General features: G+C 28.8%; 1 protein-coding gene across 1 annotated transcript in view; it reads right to left on the reverse strand.

The window, feature by feature from the left end:
• The window catches only part of LOC142329751 (serine hydroxymethyltransferase-like), a 51,391-nt gene that overhangs the window by 6,702 nt on the left and 27,551 nt on the right, over positions 1-17,138 (reverse strand). Inside the window, exons 5-8 of the mRNA XM_075374505.1 lie at positions 14,531-14,743; positions 10,727-10,899; positions 5,859-6,033; positions 1,464-1,580 (exon numbers count right to left, since the gene is read on the reverse strand). Coding sequence (XP_075230620.1) covers positions 1,464-1,580; positions 5,859-6,033; positions 10,727-10,899; positions 14,531-14,743 — 678 coding nt within the window. The remainder of the gene's footprint in view (positions 1-1,463; positions 1,581-5,858; positions 6,034-10,726; positions 10,900-14,530; positions 14,744-17,138) is intronic.

Below are 17,138 nucleotides of genomic sequence, written 5' to 3' on the forward strand. Positions count from 1 at the left end.
GGAAATAGCTCTTAAGAACTCAGAAATTTACCTGGAAACAGAAAATGGAAGCAAACATTGTACAATTTATCTGATTCAGAGCAGATAATAAACTAAAATTAACTTCATAAACAATAAAGCAACTAATACAAAAAAACAAATTTTTTAGTTACTTAAAAATTGTAATCTTTTGATCTGAAACTGTGTCATCTACACAGATGGCATTACAGTTAAAATTACCAACAATTATTACAGTTGAAATGACCAGCAGATACAAGAATCCAGAAAAATTGTAGCGCAATTGATTCTCATAGATAATAAATTGTGTATAATTTTATTTAGTAGAAAGAAGAATTCACTCTTAAAAGAAGAAGCTTAAAAATTTACACATAGTAATTTCATTAGCAAAAATTATTAACCACAGACCATTTTAATTTTTTCCTTATAGGAGCACAAAATAAGTGAATACATGACCATGAAAAAAGTTAATAAAAAATTTTTTTTTTATATACAATAAAAAAAAATAGGAAACATATATATATATTAATTTACTGAAATTAATCTTTTTAAAATTTATGTTATTCCTTTGTACTCTTAAGTTATATTAAATAAACCAACTATAACAGAAAATTTCAATTTGATAAACCATCAGATAGTGTTTGATGAAGATGTTCTTAAAAAAACTGCAATAGATAGCAACACATGTGTAAATTAATATGGAATTATTATTTTAGTAGTTTTATTTTTATTATACAATATAATTATTTCAATCATGAATGAGGATGCAGGATCCTGCATCCTCATTAATAAATTTAAATTATTAAAAATTAAGGTAAGATGTGTCTTAATTTAATATTCTGTACTAGGTGGATTGTTTAATAGAATTTAAAATTATTTACACACACACACATATATATATATATATATATATATATATATACATATTTAAAGGACCATGCCTATGAGAACAAGAGCAAATGAAGAAATAAATGTCACTGTTTGTGACTGAGTTGCAGTTGCATTCAACTAATCCTAAAAAAAAAAACCATTAAAGCAGAAAATTTTAATTTATAAATACATCACAACAAATATTAAAGTAAGTGAATAAACATATAAATACATAAAAGTGATCCACACAGATCAAGATTAGACTTCTAACAATTGTCTTGAAACAATTGTCAATGAAAGAAAATTAAATAATTTGCTTTTTCTACCATCCTACCATTACAAAACATAAAATCAAAGCAAATGTTAAAAAGAATTTTATACAATTGCATTTTCAATAACAATGACATGCTTTTATAATTCGGGTTCAGTTAAGTCATCAATGATAATGACATGTTTTTATAATTTGTATTTAATTATAAGAAGAATGATAAATATTCACATTAATATAAAGTATTAGATACGAAAAAACAACTGTGGAAAAAGCAAACTTAACTGTAGCCACTATCTATCTGTTCATTATGAAACTGAGTACAAACCTTTATGAATGAAATCAACAACTTTTTGAATGTCGCCCTCTTGGAATCCACGAGTTGTAAGAGCAGGAGTACCTAATCTAATGCCACTAGGATTTAATGCACTTTTATCTCCAGGAACTGAAACAAATACATAATGAACACCAAGTTAAGCAATCTATTTGTGTGAAAATAAATTTTATACAATTATAAGCATAATAAAAATGAAAATATAGATTTTATTAAAATGCATGCTAACAACAGAATAAGTTTAAAATATATTAATTTTACTTAGTCTTTTTTTTCCTTTTATATGAATGCAAGCAGATATGTTGTAAAAGATACTAGATCTCATAAGTAGCAAGTAAAATTAAATACATATATATATAAAAAACTTGAAAAAAATATATATGTAATTAATGTTTTAGATAAGTAAAATTTTCTAATAAAATAATGATTTATTTGTAAATGTTTTTTTTTTTTTCATTAAAACATTATATACATATAAATTAATGCAACAAATAGATAATTAGCGTAATTTATGACTGTTTTAATATACATAAAACCATCAATTTATATATTTTATTTATATTTATATTACATATATTATATTTATATATTTTATAACAAACCATTATCAATCAATTTATCAGATAACCAGAAATATAAAAATATTTCATTTAAAAACTACAAAAATTTGTTTTATTATTCAGCATGAAAATACAAATTAATGAATCAAATCCTCATACTCAAGCTGAATAAAATAATTTAACTTAAGCTAAGAAGCTATTATTCGGTGTTAATGAAAAAAATATCCACTCAAAAAAATAAATAAAAGGGAGCCACTAACTACCCTAATATTTCCAGGTCTCAGTGAGTGACCTGTAGAACAAGACGACTAGACTTCTAACAGTAGTCTAAGCAATGAAAGAAAATTAAATGATTTGTTTTTTCTACCGTACTATCACTTCTCTTTCCCAATTTTTTATTCAAGAATGTTGTTAATTTTAACATTACAAAAACAAAATCAATGCGAATGTTATAAAGAATTCTTTTTAAATAGCTACGTTTTCCTTGACAATGACATTTTTATAATTTGTAGTTCAATGAAGGGATCATTCAATCTACCTCTCAATGGTCCTGAATAGTTCTGAAACAAACATATCTCTCAATGGTTCTGAAATGAACATAGTCAAGCAGAGTACTGTTTTTCAACAACTGGTTAATTGGAAAATGAAAAAAACTTTTATCATACATACTGGACATGTTCTAATGTTTAATGGGTGTCATACTTAAGAAAAAGAAGAAAATATAAAAATATAAATGTATTTCAATAAATTAAAAAGATACTCAGAAATATATATAATGAAATAATATATTAATACATTAATTTTTTACAAAAAAATCCAATGAGTAAAAAATGTGCTAATAAAAGAATCAGAATTTACAAAAATTATATGAAAGAAATTAAAATTTACTAACCGACTGTTTTATAAAAAAAAATGTCATTTAAAAACTTATAAAAAAGTAATGAAAAGAAACTGATGTAAGTTTTTCTGTATGTTATTAAAAATATATATTTTTTAAATTACAGTACATTTAATAGAATAAAATTTAGTGGCAGTCAATCATCAAAACATACCTTCAAAGAGACTTTCTTCTTAACAATTTTTGTAATCTGTACTAGCTTTAATGTAGATCTTCATTTATGAGTTGGAAGATCACGTAATCATTTTAAATTAAGAACTTTTACACTAATTGAAAAAAAAAATAGGAAAATTTGACTAATATTTATTAATCCAACAATGATCCATATTTAGTTCATGACTATGCAGACAGCTTAAAGTACCTTTCTACATTTAGAAAAAACCTTCCTGCAATCATGCAGGAAGGTTTTTTCCTTCTCATTAACAACATATACAGTATGCAAAATCATACACTCTCATTTCAATTTCTAATTCATTTACTAATCTTTGTCAGAATTTTTATTTAAAAATTTGAGTATAACCTGTTTTTACTTCCTGGCTACATCCTTATACTTTTCAGCTACACAATATACTGTATAAGAGAAAGTATGCTACTTTGGTAAAATTTTGCATGCAGAATTTTTGGAGATCTTGACACTTATTTCATGATCCCTTTAACAAAAAAATATTATTGTAAAATTCTAGAAGAATCTTCGCATGTACATGTGCACTTAAGTATATGTATGTTCGCCTGTTTGTTACTTGATCTCTTTAGACCTAATGGACAGATTTGGATGAAAGTTTGCATAATTTCAGTACATAGTGCATTAATACCATTTAATCTTAGTCACATTTTTTTTAAATCTTAATGCCATCATTTAATCTTTAGCCTTGGTCAAGGGGGTAGCAAGTACGGAGGTATAGGATAATAGAATCGTTTCCTTTTTTTTAGTTTCTAAACACAAAGTCCATGTCCTTGTACTAATTAGAAGATTAATTTTCAATTTGCCACTTTGGTTATGTATTTGGACAATTTCACTCAGGTATGAGGAATAATAATCCTATTCTTCTGCTTTTTTCATCAGCTATTGTTTTGTTTGACATCTTTAGACTGAATTAGAAATTTTATATAATGGCTTATGAATATGGACCACTGATGCCATTTAATTTTTATTACAATCGGTCAATGGGCTGGTGGGGATACAGTCTCCCTGTGTCCTATATTTCAAAATTTTCCTCAGAGTATAATAACTTTTTTTATATAATTCAAAATTTCTTAGAGGGCTTAATTTTTCAGTAAAGTAAAATATCCACTGTATTCTGACTAATCCTGCTAATATTTAGTGCAAATAAACAGCAACATTTACATTGGTATATTCTAACTGATGGAAGTTATTAAAGCTAAGGGCTTAGGTACAGCAGTTTTTCAAACACTCACTCACATGACTTCAGCCCAGTATATACATTATTATTAAATCAACAGATTTTTATTCAATAATACTGAATTGAAAAATAAAATAAAAGGAATAAATAAAACCACCTATGTATATAAACACAATAATTTAAAGAAAAAATGTAAACAAATAGAATCATTATCTAGAACGTACATTGCAGAATTTGCAGTATAAACTATGAAGATATTAAAAATCAAAGACCTTAGGAAATAAACATAAAACAATGAAAATATTAAATATTTACTTTATGCACCTCATAAAAACTTTTATAAAAGTTCTAAAGATCTTAATTAATTTGATTTGCCAGGGTGTTATAGTCCATGTAGATTGTAAACTAATGCTGGACTAAAACCAGGAACTCCTTGGATGCTAGGCAGGGGTGACCTGGTATAAGAACTTTCTGGCACTGCTGTTTAGGAGAAATAAAAAATTGTCCTTTCACATAAAATTTGTTTTAACTTTATGTCCAGCCTACATATTATTGTTAACATTAAGTAACCTTAGTTCAACTGATTGTGAAAGAGGATCAGTCTAAAAAAACCTCATTATTACATCCTCCTGTTTGAGACTGACAATGCTACATGTGTCAAGTTTGATGTTTGTTAAACTACATGGCCAAATTTGAGAGACTAACACCCAGCGCCACATTCAGAAACATGGTTTCCAAGACAACAGACTGCAGTCAATACCCGAATGAGGCAGGCAAAACCAACCACTTTGGAGAATACCAATCCAGTTGCTAATATCTTGTAACTCTATAAACACGAGGACATATCAAAATTGGGCAATTTTAATGAATAAGACATTTTGTACTCTGATGTTTCAATTATTAAATATTTTTGTGGATATTAAAGTTGTTTGGTTTAATTCATAATTCCCCTTCACTTTTATTTTTATTGACGTGTTACTGAAAAAATATGACATGATCAAAATAAGTTGTTAAAAATAAAATTAACAAAAAAGTTAATTTAATTAGCAAACAAGTTAATGTAATTAACAAAAACTTAACAAAAAAAAACATGAAAAATATAAATTTTTACTTCTTATCAATCTAAACTTCAAAATGAATGCACATTTTTCATAATGACATCTAGCCAGTCACCTGTGGCTGTGGACCATGTTCTTATAGTCTGTTATAATACAAAATCAAATGTTTTAATACTAGAAAATCTACTAGTACACCTCATCATAAAAATAAAAAATGATGGATAAAATTTAAGAAAGTTTCTTACAAACAATCATTTTGTTTGTAAGAACAAATGGCTCTTTAAAATTAAGAATGTGAAACAAATACTTGCCAAGAGGTATGAAATATTACAAGAAAAAGATAAACATAAGAAATCGTTTAATAACAAGCCAATGCCATGGCAAAGAAATTAATGGAAAAACTGAACAATGCAAAAAGAAGTCACAAAACAAAGAGATAGAAATAAAATTTAAACAGTAAGAGAAGATTAAGAAATAAGAATCAGGTTAGTTAACTAACAACTAAAACTCACCAGTATTTTTATTACAAGCTATATTAATTTCTTCTAAAATAAATTCAGCTTTTGAACCAGTCAACCCAACTGATCTGAGATCAACTAAAATTAAGTGTACATCGGTTCCATCTGTAACTATTTTATATCCACATTCTTGAAGTCCTTTGCTAAGAGCCTTGGCATTTTTGACAACCTACAAAAAACATTCAAGTAAGAAAACACAGCAAATTAATTAAATAACAGATAAATAATTACAATTATTTAATTATATTTTTATATAAATTATCTACTATATAATAGATCTTATCTATATATATATATATATAAAAATCAATGTGGGTTTGTCTGTCTGTTCCAACTTAACTCGAGATCTACAGGACAGATTTATCTAAAATTTTGCACACCTACACTTTGAAGCCCTGCAGTGAACATAGGCTAATTTTTTTGGACGTCCAACATAACAGTTGCGAGTTATCGATGTTAAAGTTACCTTTTTCCACTTTGACAACATTGGATTCATTTGTTTGCATGCTTTAAAAGTTAAATTTCAAGTGATTTTAGTTTGTTTTTTCAATTCAATGCGGATTTGAGTTCCAATTTTGACGACACTTAACGATTGTGATAATAGCAAGTACTTTTTTGTAGATTCTTTATATTGCTGATACAAGATTTAAATCAGAGGCAGCAGAGAAATTAGGTTTTTAGAATCGCTGAGTCGTATGAAATTATTTATAACGTAGTCTATCTATTTTTTTCATGCGATTTGGCATTATCGAGTTATACGTGTAAACGTTAATTTTTTACAATCTTGCATTTATTTGATCGTATGCTTGAAAAGTTTAATAAATAGTTTTATGCAGTATTCAATTTTTACACAATTATCCAAATTAAGACATTTTTTCTACTCAAGTTCTCATTTCAGGTCTTCTTAAATTTATCTCCAAGTAAAATATTTTGAATATGATACCTGGACAGGCGAAAACGTACAAGTCCATAGACAGCATTAAGGAACAAGATGAAGTTGTCAATTATCCCACTGAAAATTGGAGTACCTATCATACTGCTGCAAAACATCAATTCACCCAGACTTTGCAATGGGACTAGGTTAGCAGTCAAGCACTTGATGAATAATGTCACTGAAGCCACAATTTTGGTCGGAAAATTCAAAGGAGAGGACGTTTTATTGCCACGTATCCCATTGGATTCAAACGAGACTCCTTTCGAGTTCAGACGCTTGCAGTTTCCAGTACGGATTGATTTTGCTATGACAATTAACAAATCTCAAGGGCAATCGCTTCAAGTGTGTGGTGTCCATTTGCAAAATCCATGCTTTTCACACGGGCAACTGTATGTGGCTTGCTCGTGAGTTGGTAACCCCATGGATCTGTTTGCATATGCGCCCGAAGGAAAAACGAAAAATTTTGTGTATTTGAAAGCACTACAATAGTTAAGGAATATTTAATTGCTTTGTTATTAATGATTTTCTTAATTATAAACCTTAAGTATTATTATGGAATCCAAGTTATTCTTGATTACGTTTTTGTAATTTTTATAAATCTCCATGAAAAGTATCCGTGTAGCATTGAAAAATTTAGAATTTGTAGTCACTAATCCATCATTTTTTCAAATTAAGTTATTTAAATTAAATGTAAAACTATAAAAGCATTTAAATTGAGTCCCAAAGTTTTCAGTTACAAAATTTATTACAAAGGATAGCTGAGTAAAAGTGAACCCTAACTAAGAAAAGTATTGTATTTATTTAAAAGTGATTCATGTAAAAAGATGAAGTTATTTTTCCAGACTGTATGCAAACATTAGAAGAGGGGGGTTTCCCCCTCAGTTAAAAATCATGTTTTTTTCCAAATTATCTACCGAAAATGTTTTCACAGTTGTTATGTGGGAGTTATTTTTTGAGAGGGGTTTGGGGGCGCAGCCCTCCCCCATGTCGGTAAATTAAAAAAAATGGATTTTCTGTTATCAGATAACATATCTAAATTGTATGAAATTTTTTCTAAAAACATTAAGCTCTTAACTTGGAGTAAAGCTGATAACGACAAAAATTTTCCAGTTGAAAAGAGAACTTCGGAAACCTGGAAAACCAAAGCACCGAGCAAAGCGAGGCCTGGCTGGGAGGTCGGGCGAAGCCGGGCCGAGCGGCTAGTCTATTATAAAATTAATAAATTTATAATTAAATCACTACTTCCTTAAAGTAACAATCATTAAAAGATTGAGTTATTAATTAAATTAGTAATTAAAAGCATTTCAATAAATAAATTATTCGAAACCAGTACACATAACAATTTTAATGATTCTGTATCATTAATATTGATTCTGCATTGTTAGTTTTGCCATTCACCTTGAAAGTAAGGTAATCTCCATGTCTCTATGTGAAAATAATTATCAGTTTTATTTCTTTAGTAAATTTATTTGTGTAACATGAATTTTTATATAAAATGAAAGGAAATATAAAAGAGAACTTTCTTCTTATGTGCAGACATGATACCAGTTTTCTTATTCCAAAGCCATAAGATTTATCTTCTACCACTTATCTCCTATCATTTACCCCTTCTTTAACAACTCAAATTGTTCAAGATGACTTATTTCACATAACCAAGGAACTTAATATTATTTTCTTTCGTGTTTGTATGATTTCAATAACTTTATGCACTCTTTCAACAGTTTAATGTTCATAAGAGATCTGTACAAAAAATTTTATGAATAAGGCTATTTTCTATCGTCGCAATAACTACATGCAATACTGTTTACAGCTTTAAAAAATATATAACATACACAATATCAAAACAAAACAAATCAAATCAAAATTTATATTATTTTATTCTGCTTTTGGTGGAATAAAACATTTCATTTTTACTAGTTTTTTGAGGAATGTTTTTGCTGTGCGACAGAAAACCATCACTTTTTAATCCTGTCACATAGCCTGAGTTTGACTGCTTGGCTTTAAAAAACTATTTCACCAATCTAAATTCAAAGTTTTACACAAGGTTTCCCACTCAATTTACCACCCTACAACTTACCTTTATTAAGTCAGCCTCTATTAATTTATCACCCTTTAAATTTCAGATTATACCTTTTTTAAATAGTTATACCTTTAATATTTTTGGGCTGTTATTCAATTTGTAAAACAGTTTTATTATAAATAACATAAAAATATGGGTATCAAGGCTCTGAGTCTTCAGCAATATTTTACATTGATGAATATCATATTTTATAAAAGTTATCACTAACTTTTATAGATTTTAGATTTTTATTTGATGATTTAATACTTGAGTGATACAACCACACTGAGGGAAATAAATATTTTCCTTTATTACTGAAAAAGGGAATTTACATATTAACTACTAAAACATTATTATCAAGCATATCTTTTGCATTAGACAAAACCACACTACATTTTTATATTTCAGAACCCTAATCTTTTACTAGACTTTCTAGATTAAGGCCTAAGAAGCCACTCATTACAGTATAACTGTAAAAAAACCATGTCATTTCTGTTTTCACATGTACATCATAGACATGTTTTAAGTTTCTTATATATGTGCAAGTTCCTTGCTTTTCCATAAATCCTTCTTGGTAGCCTCCTGACCTCTTGTGATCTTACCAAAAAAGCAACTTTCCTTGCAAAAGTTTCAAAAAGGTTGACTACATGCTTTTTTTCCAGAATTGTTTAATCTGTTTAGAAATAAGTTTTTTCTTTAGGTACATTTAAACATTTAAGTTAAATAGAGAGGATTAGCACTTGACTTCCCATGCAGGTGCAGGCTAAGAATTTAAGTCCAAGTCACACTAGTTGTACTTTAATGTTACCAACTTCTTGATACTACTATCTCCTACAACTATTTTGTTAGGTTTTAATCAACAACATATCCTCATTTAATAATCCAGGATTGTAATGTGATCTCAATACACTCACTACATAATAAAGCTGCTCCTTACTTAAATGAAGTTTCCTTAGATAACTGGAAAATTCAACAATCATTATAATTAATCAATTATTATATATATAAGTCGTACATTGTAGGACAATAACAAATTATTTTATATATGTGTTCAAAAAATTGGGTACTGCTTTTTAAAGCAACATGTGAAAATCATAAATAGATATCTACAAATATCCAAGCCTAGAAGAGGTTCCTTCCCACTTGCTATGCCTGCAATTCTACAGTTTCAGATATTTCCCATCCTTTACACCACTGCATGACTATGAAGGGATGCAATTTTTTTTTCAATTGAATAAGGCATCAACTAAAACTTACTAATACGGGGAATGGAGAGAAGTGCGTTAGCTTGATGTGAGCTTTTAAAATTAGATTTTTGATGTAACGAGATTTATACCTGCTTGTTTATTTTCCAAGCAGGATTAATACATATCTTCTTAAAACAAAAGCATACTTTCTTAAAACCTTCAAAACATGAATGAGAGATCTTACTTATTATATTAGTAATTTTTTTTGACAGAAATAGTCTTTTCTGATTTTTAAGTCAAAAAGACATTACTTCTGCATGCTATATTACTATTATTATCTTCAATCTCTGTAGCTAAATAGTAGCGACTCTGACTCTAAGACCGAGGTATTGTAATCAAATCACAATCAGACATGGAATTTTTCACATCAACAAGAATTCGTTATAATCCAATGTAGTAACTATTATTTGGTGCCAGCCTGTTGTTGTTATATGAATAAATAAATAGATAATAATGCGGCACTTAATAATTTGTCCAGAAAACAGGATAATTCACATCTGGTACATTCATGAATCTCTAATTCACAACAAATATTTTTCTTAAAAATTTTAATACACGAGTATTTTCTTATGATTATATCTTAGAAATAAAAAAACAAAAAGCGTATGAAAATATAATATACTTGTTGCTGATATGCTTGAAACTGAGAACTAGCAGCTTGTTTCATAGTGACTGCAATAGCGGCAATCTGATGATTATGGGGACCACCTTGTAAAGCTGGGAAAACAGCATTATTAATACGATTTTCAAAATCATAAAACATTTTTTCTCCAGTCTTTGAAACAGATTTCACACCTAGAATAAAGAAAAATTATTTCAATATCTTGTTAGAGGAATAATTCTGCAAACTTTCTTGTTTTATTTTTCACAAAAAAAAAGTATATATAATGTATATAACATGTATACTTTACTAAATCATAAACAGAAGAAGGCAATAGAAAAATCCAAACTTAATAAAAATTTATCTCAATCTTACAAGCAAAATAATGCCTGAGAACCAAATGATGTTTCATCAGTATACCACATTCAGTCTGGAATCTAACTAAGATTGACAGAATGATAATTTTTTTCTGGCAAAAGACTCATAAAAAAACTTTAATTTTGCTAATAAAAAATAAATTATTATTCACTTTAAAAAAAACGAATAGATTATACATAAGCTTCCATAAAAATAATAAACAATATTCTCCTACCAAAAAAAAAAAATGATAAATGAGCTCTGTCTGGAAAGTAAGTAGATTTTCTTATTAAAAACTATGCATAACTTTCAACAGAATAATTTTACTATTATACAAAAGAACTACTTTAAACACTTTTCTATATAATTTCCACTATTATTAAGGGACTTTTCATATATAATCATCAATTTTCTCATTCCTACTCAAAAAAATGGTCACCAATGAAGATAATGAATGTTGCACAGCATTTTTCACTGTAGCATTGTAGTTGTTGTCATCACTGTAAAACTGACCAACAAGGAATTACTAGATGGAAAAAAAAAGGTAGTCATACAGTGCTTAGTCAGAATAAGAGGGTGCTTCAGTTGCTCCTAGTAAAATAGTTCAGTCAGACTTTGAGTTTCACTGGCAACAGGCCAACAAATGAAAGAATGTGGCGTGCATGCTCAGATCTTTTAGATCTGACTCATATATATAAAATAAACAATAATGATAATGTAAAGATCAAATAATAAATTCTAAGGGACTACATTCTGACAGCATTCTGGAATAATTTTACAATTAAAAGAATTAAGCTACAAAATAATATTTTGAATACAACATTAAGAAAGTGGTTTTTAAATTAATGATATCCAATGCAATAAGTTTGTTTTTCAGCTTCCAAAAAAGAAATCTACTTATTTCTCTAAAATTTCATATTAAATATCTCATAAATAATATTTAAAATTGCCTCATAGCTGTAATCATAGTGTAATTATAGGTCTCATGTTTATAATTCATACCTTATCACAGTTAATGTCATAGTAAATATTGTTACCACATATATGCCTAATTTAATATTGGTGGATGAACACGGTAGCCGCTCAGATGTTGGCTGGAGCACAGTATATGCATGAGCTAGTATAAGTGTCACTCCTGCCACGCAGTTCCCCCACCATAGCAGTGCTGCAGCCCCACCACTCTCAGGCTCCAATAAAAGAGTATGCACAGAGTGAATTTTTAATTCATCGTCAATCACCACCTGGTGGAGGAGGAGACGGAGGAGGTGGTGGTGTTGGAGGAGGAGAAGACGGAAGATGTTCCCTTGCTGCCGCAATGTGCCTCAACAATGTTGGTATCTGGTGGATACCAACATCCCCGCTGGAGCAGCAGGCCTGGCCAGGCTATCAAGGGAGCTGATGGTTGTGGATTCTACCTTCCCACTCCAGCTAACTGAGCTTCAATCGCCCTAGCCAGTGGACTTAGCAGCAGGAGCTGACCCAGCATGGGGTTGCTTTTAGAGAACTGCCTCGGCCGTGCCAGTGAAGGACGACCGACGCTGACTCAACAATGTGAGGCTCTGGGAGCCACCACTGCCACGCTGTAGTGGGGACCCAACTGCTGCTGAGGGGAAGCCTAGTCAACGGATGAGTCGCAACTCCCTGACTTTGCCGGAGACCAGCTTCCAAACCCAACAGCTCTTCTGAAAGCTAACACAAAAAACGGCCCTTTTCAGTGCCAACATAAGGTTATAAATTACGAGTCGTCGAAGCCATTCAACGACAACAGCCCTTCTCAGGGATAACATAAGCTTATTAATTACAACGAGCCGTTGAAGCCAATCAACGACAACAGCCCTTTTCAGGGCTACTACAAGCTAATTAAATGCCATGAGCCGTCGACGCCATTCGGCGACAATATATAGGTCTCAAGTTTAATTCCTACCTTTGGTTGGAATTTTTTCAACAGTCATTCACACATCAGTTTAGATCATTAATTATTATTTTATATCTTTATTTATTTCAACCTATGCAAATGTCATCTATGATACAACAAATATTTTAAATAATTTTAACAAAATATCCAATTATATTTTATGATGATCAGTATAAATACTAATAAGCAAACTTCTAAAAAAGTAAGCTACATATAACTTACTATCTGAGAGATAACTATCAATATATCAAACATCTTAATTTTGAAGTTAAAATTTATATAATATTACTTGTAAGAAAAGATCTTGAAATACTCCATTTAATTATTTCAGTATCTGATCAAGTATTCCTTGATAATAAACAGAAGTGATTAAATGTAAATTTCTTCTAGTTACTCTTACAATAGATAATATATCTTTCAAAAATATAATTAAATGTAATAGTAAATTATTAATTATTTAAAAACATTTTTTTAACTGCGATTAATAAATTCTATTGTATATAAAATTAATATTAACTGGTTTATAACAAATTACAATTAATTTGCAATTCATATTTAATTTGTGCCTAAATTTCAATGATACATGATCTAAGCATCGAAATAACCTCAATTGGCAAGTTTCAGTTGAATTACTTTTTTTTGGTGAATTATTAACCAATTCTAATAAATATATAATATTCCCTATTATGCAATAATGTACATTAGAAATACATAACATTCATAAATATATAAAACACATAATTAAGAATAACAGAGAATGTAAAAAATGTATCATGAAAAATGGTTACGAAAATTGATTCTTGAAAAAATAAATCTGAAATAATAGTTAAGTATTGTAAATTTTATTTTTAAATTAAATTCAACATCCTCAGCAGTATGGCTGTGTGTTTGCCTTTCATCTTCTTTAATCTCAATTTAGATCAGGCTTGACATTTCTCAAATCTTACAAAGTTCATCTTACATGATTAATTATGACCTGAAGATGCAATAAATAAATAAATAAAATTAGAAACAACTAAGGACAATAATATTTTATAAAAATATAAACAGTTTCAAACAAACTACTAAAAAAAAACTGAAGTCTAAAATAAAGATTCCTTTGATATGTTTATGTGCTTCAGAAGTTGGTAAAAAAGAAACTACCTGTTTTGATCGTGGCAATTTTATGATAACCTCTGAAAAGGAAATATTAATTATAAAAGCAACACATGTTAAATTTCAGTTGTTATATTTTTTTTTTTAGTGTCCGGAAAGGTAAATATTCTTTAACAGTCAATAAGCAATTGATTTAATAAGAATGAACTATTTTATATAAATACGGCTAACATCTTACCTTCCTTTAACTCAGAAATAAACATGTTTAAAACCATTTAAACTTGCCTGAAGTACCACGAAAATTGGTGATTGGTTCTAAGTAAATATATATAGATGCTTATATAATATATAAATATACAGACGGGCTGAATATCCACACTTTCCTTTATCTTTAGAAATGGCTAATGAAAAATATAATTAAAAGAACGAACTAAATTAAAGCAGACCTACGTTCTTACCTTTTCTAAAAAATATTACACCAGCACGAGGTCCTCTTAAAGTTTTATGTGTTGTTGTAGTAACAATATCGCTGTATTCAAATGGTGATGGAATAACATTGGCAGCAACAAGTCCAGATACATGTGACATATCACTAAATAATAATGCATCAACTTCATCAGCGATTTCACGAAATCTTTTATAATCAAGACAACGAGAATAACAACTAATACCTATAAACATATAGAAACGTAATTAACCACTAATATTAAGATTTTTTATTTAAAAAAAAATAATTAATACAAATAAATATTTTCAATCACCTTCAATGTATAAGATACAGTAAAATATTTTTACTTATAATTACTCCTACTTATATAAATTAAAAAAAAAAAATATTGAACAACAAGCCAAAAGGGCTCTTGTTTTCCTGCACTAAAAATATTGGCAGAATAACCTTTTTCAGAAATGGAAAAGGTTGATTACGTTTAAATGTAGAGGTGTATACCTTCCTGTGATGGCTTGGACAGGTTGAGGATTTTTAAAACTCTGAACTATAACAGGAGATAAACTCCACATTTCACAATTGTATTTTACATTGGAAAGACTCATCTTTTCCAAAAAAAATTCAAGCAACAAATAGGCAAGATGGAAACTTTCAGAAAAGATATTACTCTAGGTGGTAAATAGAAACTAGAATCCACCATGAGAACAAGCCACAGATTTGAGCCACTGGGTTCTAGAGAGCCCAAACCTACATTCACAAAAAAAAATCTGAACCTCCTCATAGAAACCTACGATCAAAATTAAAACCAAAACAGAAATAACTCTTTAGAACATCAACTCCCTGTTAAAAATTGTAAAAATTAAAGAACTAATCAAAATTTTAGACAAACAAAAATCTTATTACTCAAGACTTCAAAGAAACAACTCACACACAAAAACACAATACTCACAATTTTTTTTTAATTTTGAATGGGAAAACTGAAAATGAATAATGAAAAACATGCCACATTTTGGAACAGACTTTATAATTAGCAAGCTGATAATAGACTAAGTCAAACATTTCTATTCATCCTCCGAACATTTATCCATTCTAATATGATGCAGAAATAAAAATTATATATTAATCAATACTTATGTTCTAATTAATGAAGATAATAAAAGAAAACCAATCAAAGCAGAAGAATTTTGCTAACTGTTAAAAAACAAAAGCCATAGATACCACAAGACATCAAAATTTTAATGCAGAAATTTGCAAAGAAGTGTACCAGAAAACTTCCCAGTCCACATAAAACAACAAACAGAAACAAAATAAGACAAATCAAATTATGTAAAGCATTCAATCTGAAATCAATAACTGCAATTAAAAAACGCAACAGAAAACATGGCAATTCCTAAACCTGATTTTAGTTAATTCCAGACTGACCATGTTGTCGTTTCCTTTAAAAATCAGAAAGAAATCCAAAATATCAAAATCAAAAAGAGGGCACTACAGAAATTCATCACCATCAAGATCAGACTCGTCAAAATAAAATTAACAAAAGATCAACTAAACGAATTTGATATGACATTGAAATTTTAAAAAGTAACCCAGAAACTAATTCTAAATTCAAAGAAAAACTAACAGTAAAGCCAAAAATTGGCAGAGATAAAAGTTAAACTAACAAAAATAGCCAAAGAAATATGCCCTCCAAAAAGAAACAGAAAACACAGATGGAAGAATGACACATGAAAAGAAGCTATAAATAAATAAAATCCTGGAGAAAATGGTACTACTTAATGACAAATGAAAACTATCTATGCTTTAGATTAATCTACAAACATTCAAAATGATCACAACTAAAAGAAATTATGAGAAGAATCAACTACAACAAATTGAAGAAAACTTCGATTTGATATATTTGTGTTGATTTTACAACAAATCCCTTGTGTTGTAAAACAATACAAGGAATTTTAAAACAATACAAAAAAAATTCAAGGGAAAAAGGATATTTAGAACATTTATGATATTTAGAAAAACTATTTAATTGCCAAGAGCCAGGAAATAAATTCCAACATCACAAACTGAAAACTTCCAATCACCTGATGAAATAGAAATAGATGAAATCTTTCAGAAATTAAAAAACAACAAGGCAGCAGATGAAGACTTGATCGTAACAAAATTATGGAAAGAACCAGAACTAAGAAAGACTGAAGAACATACCAGAAGAAATATGGAAGACTTAAAAAATTCCACAACATTGGAAAAATATACTGAAAATCCACTACACAAGAAAGCGATGAAGCAGATGTAAATAGGTATAGAGAGGATTTCTCCCTTACCTGATGTACAAAATCCTCTCAAAAGCATTTCAAAATAAAATTGAACCAATCACAGATTGACAATTGGGAGAATAATAAGAGAATTCAGAAAAGGAGGATCATGTGAGAACAAATCTGGAACCTTAAAAATAATAAGGGACAGAATGGCAAAGCATAAAAATTATACAACTGTTTTTGTAGCTTTCAAAAAGGATATGACTCAACTGACAGGACTTCCTTCCTCTTTAACATCTAGAAGAATTCAGTGTTGATCCCAAAACAATTAACATTACTACACAGATTCTTACAAATATAAAACTCAAA

The sequence above is a fragment of the Lycorma delicatula genome, chromosome 9 (assembly GCF_047948215.1).
Source record: "Lycorma delicatula isolate Av1 chromosome 9, ASM4794821v1, whole genome shotgun sequence".
Classification (NCBI taxonomy): Eukaryota; Metazoa; Arthropoda; class Insecta; order Hemiptera; family Fulgoridae; genus Lycorma; species Lycorma delicatula.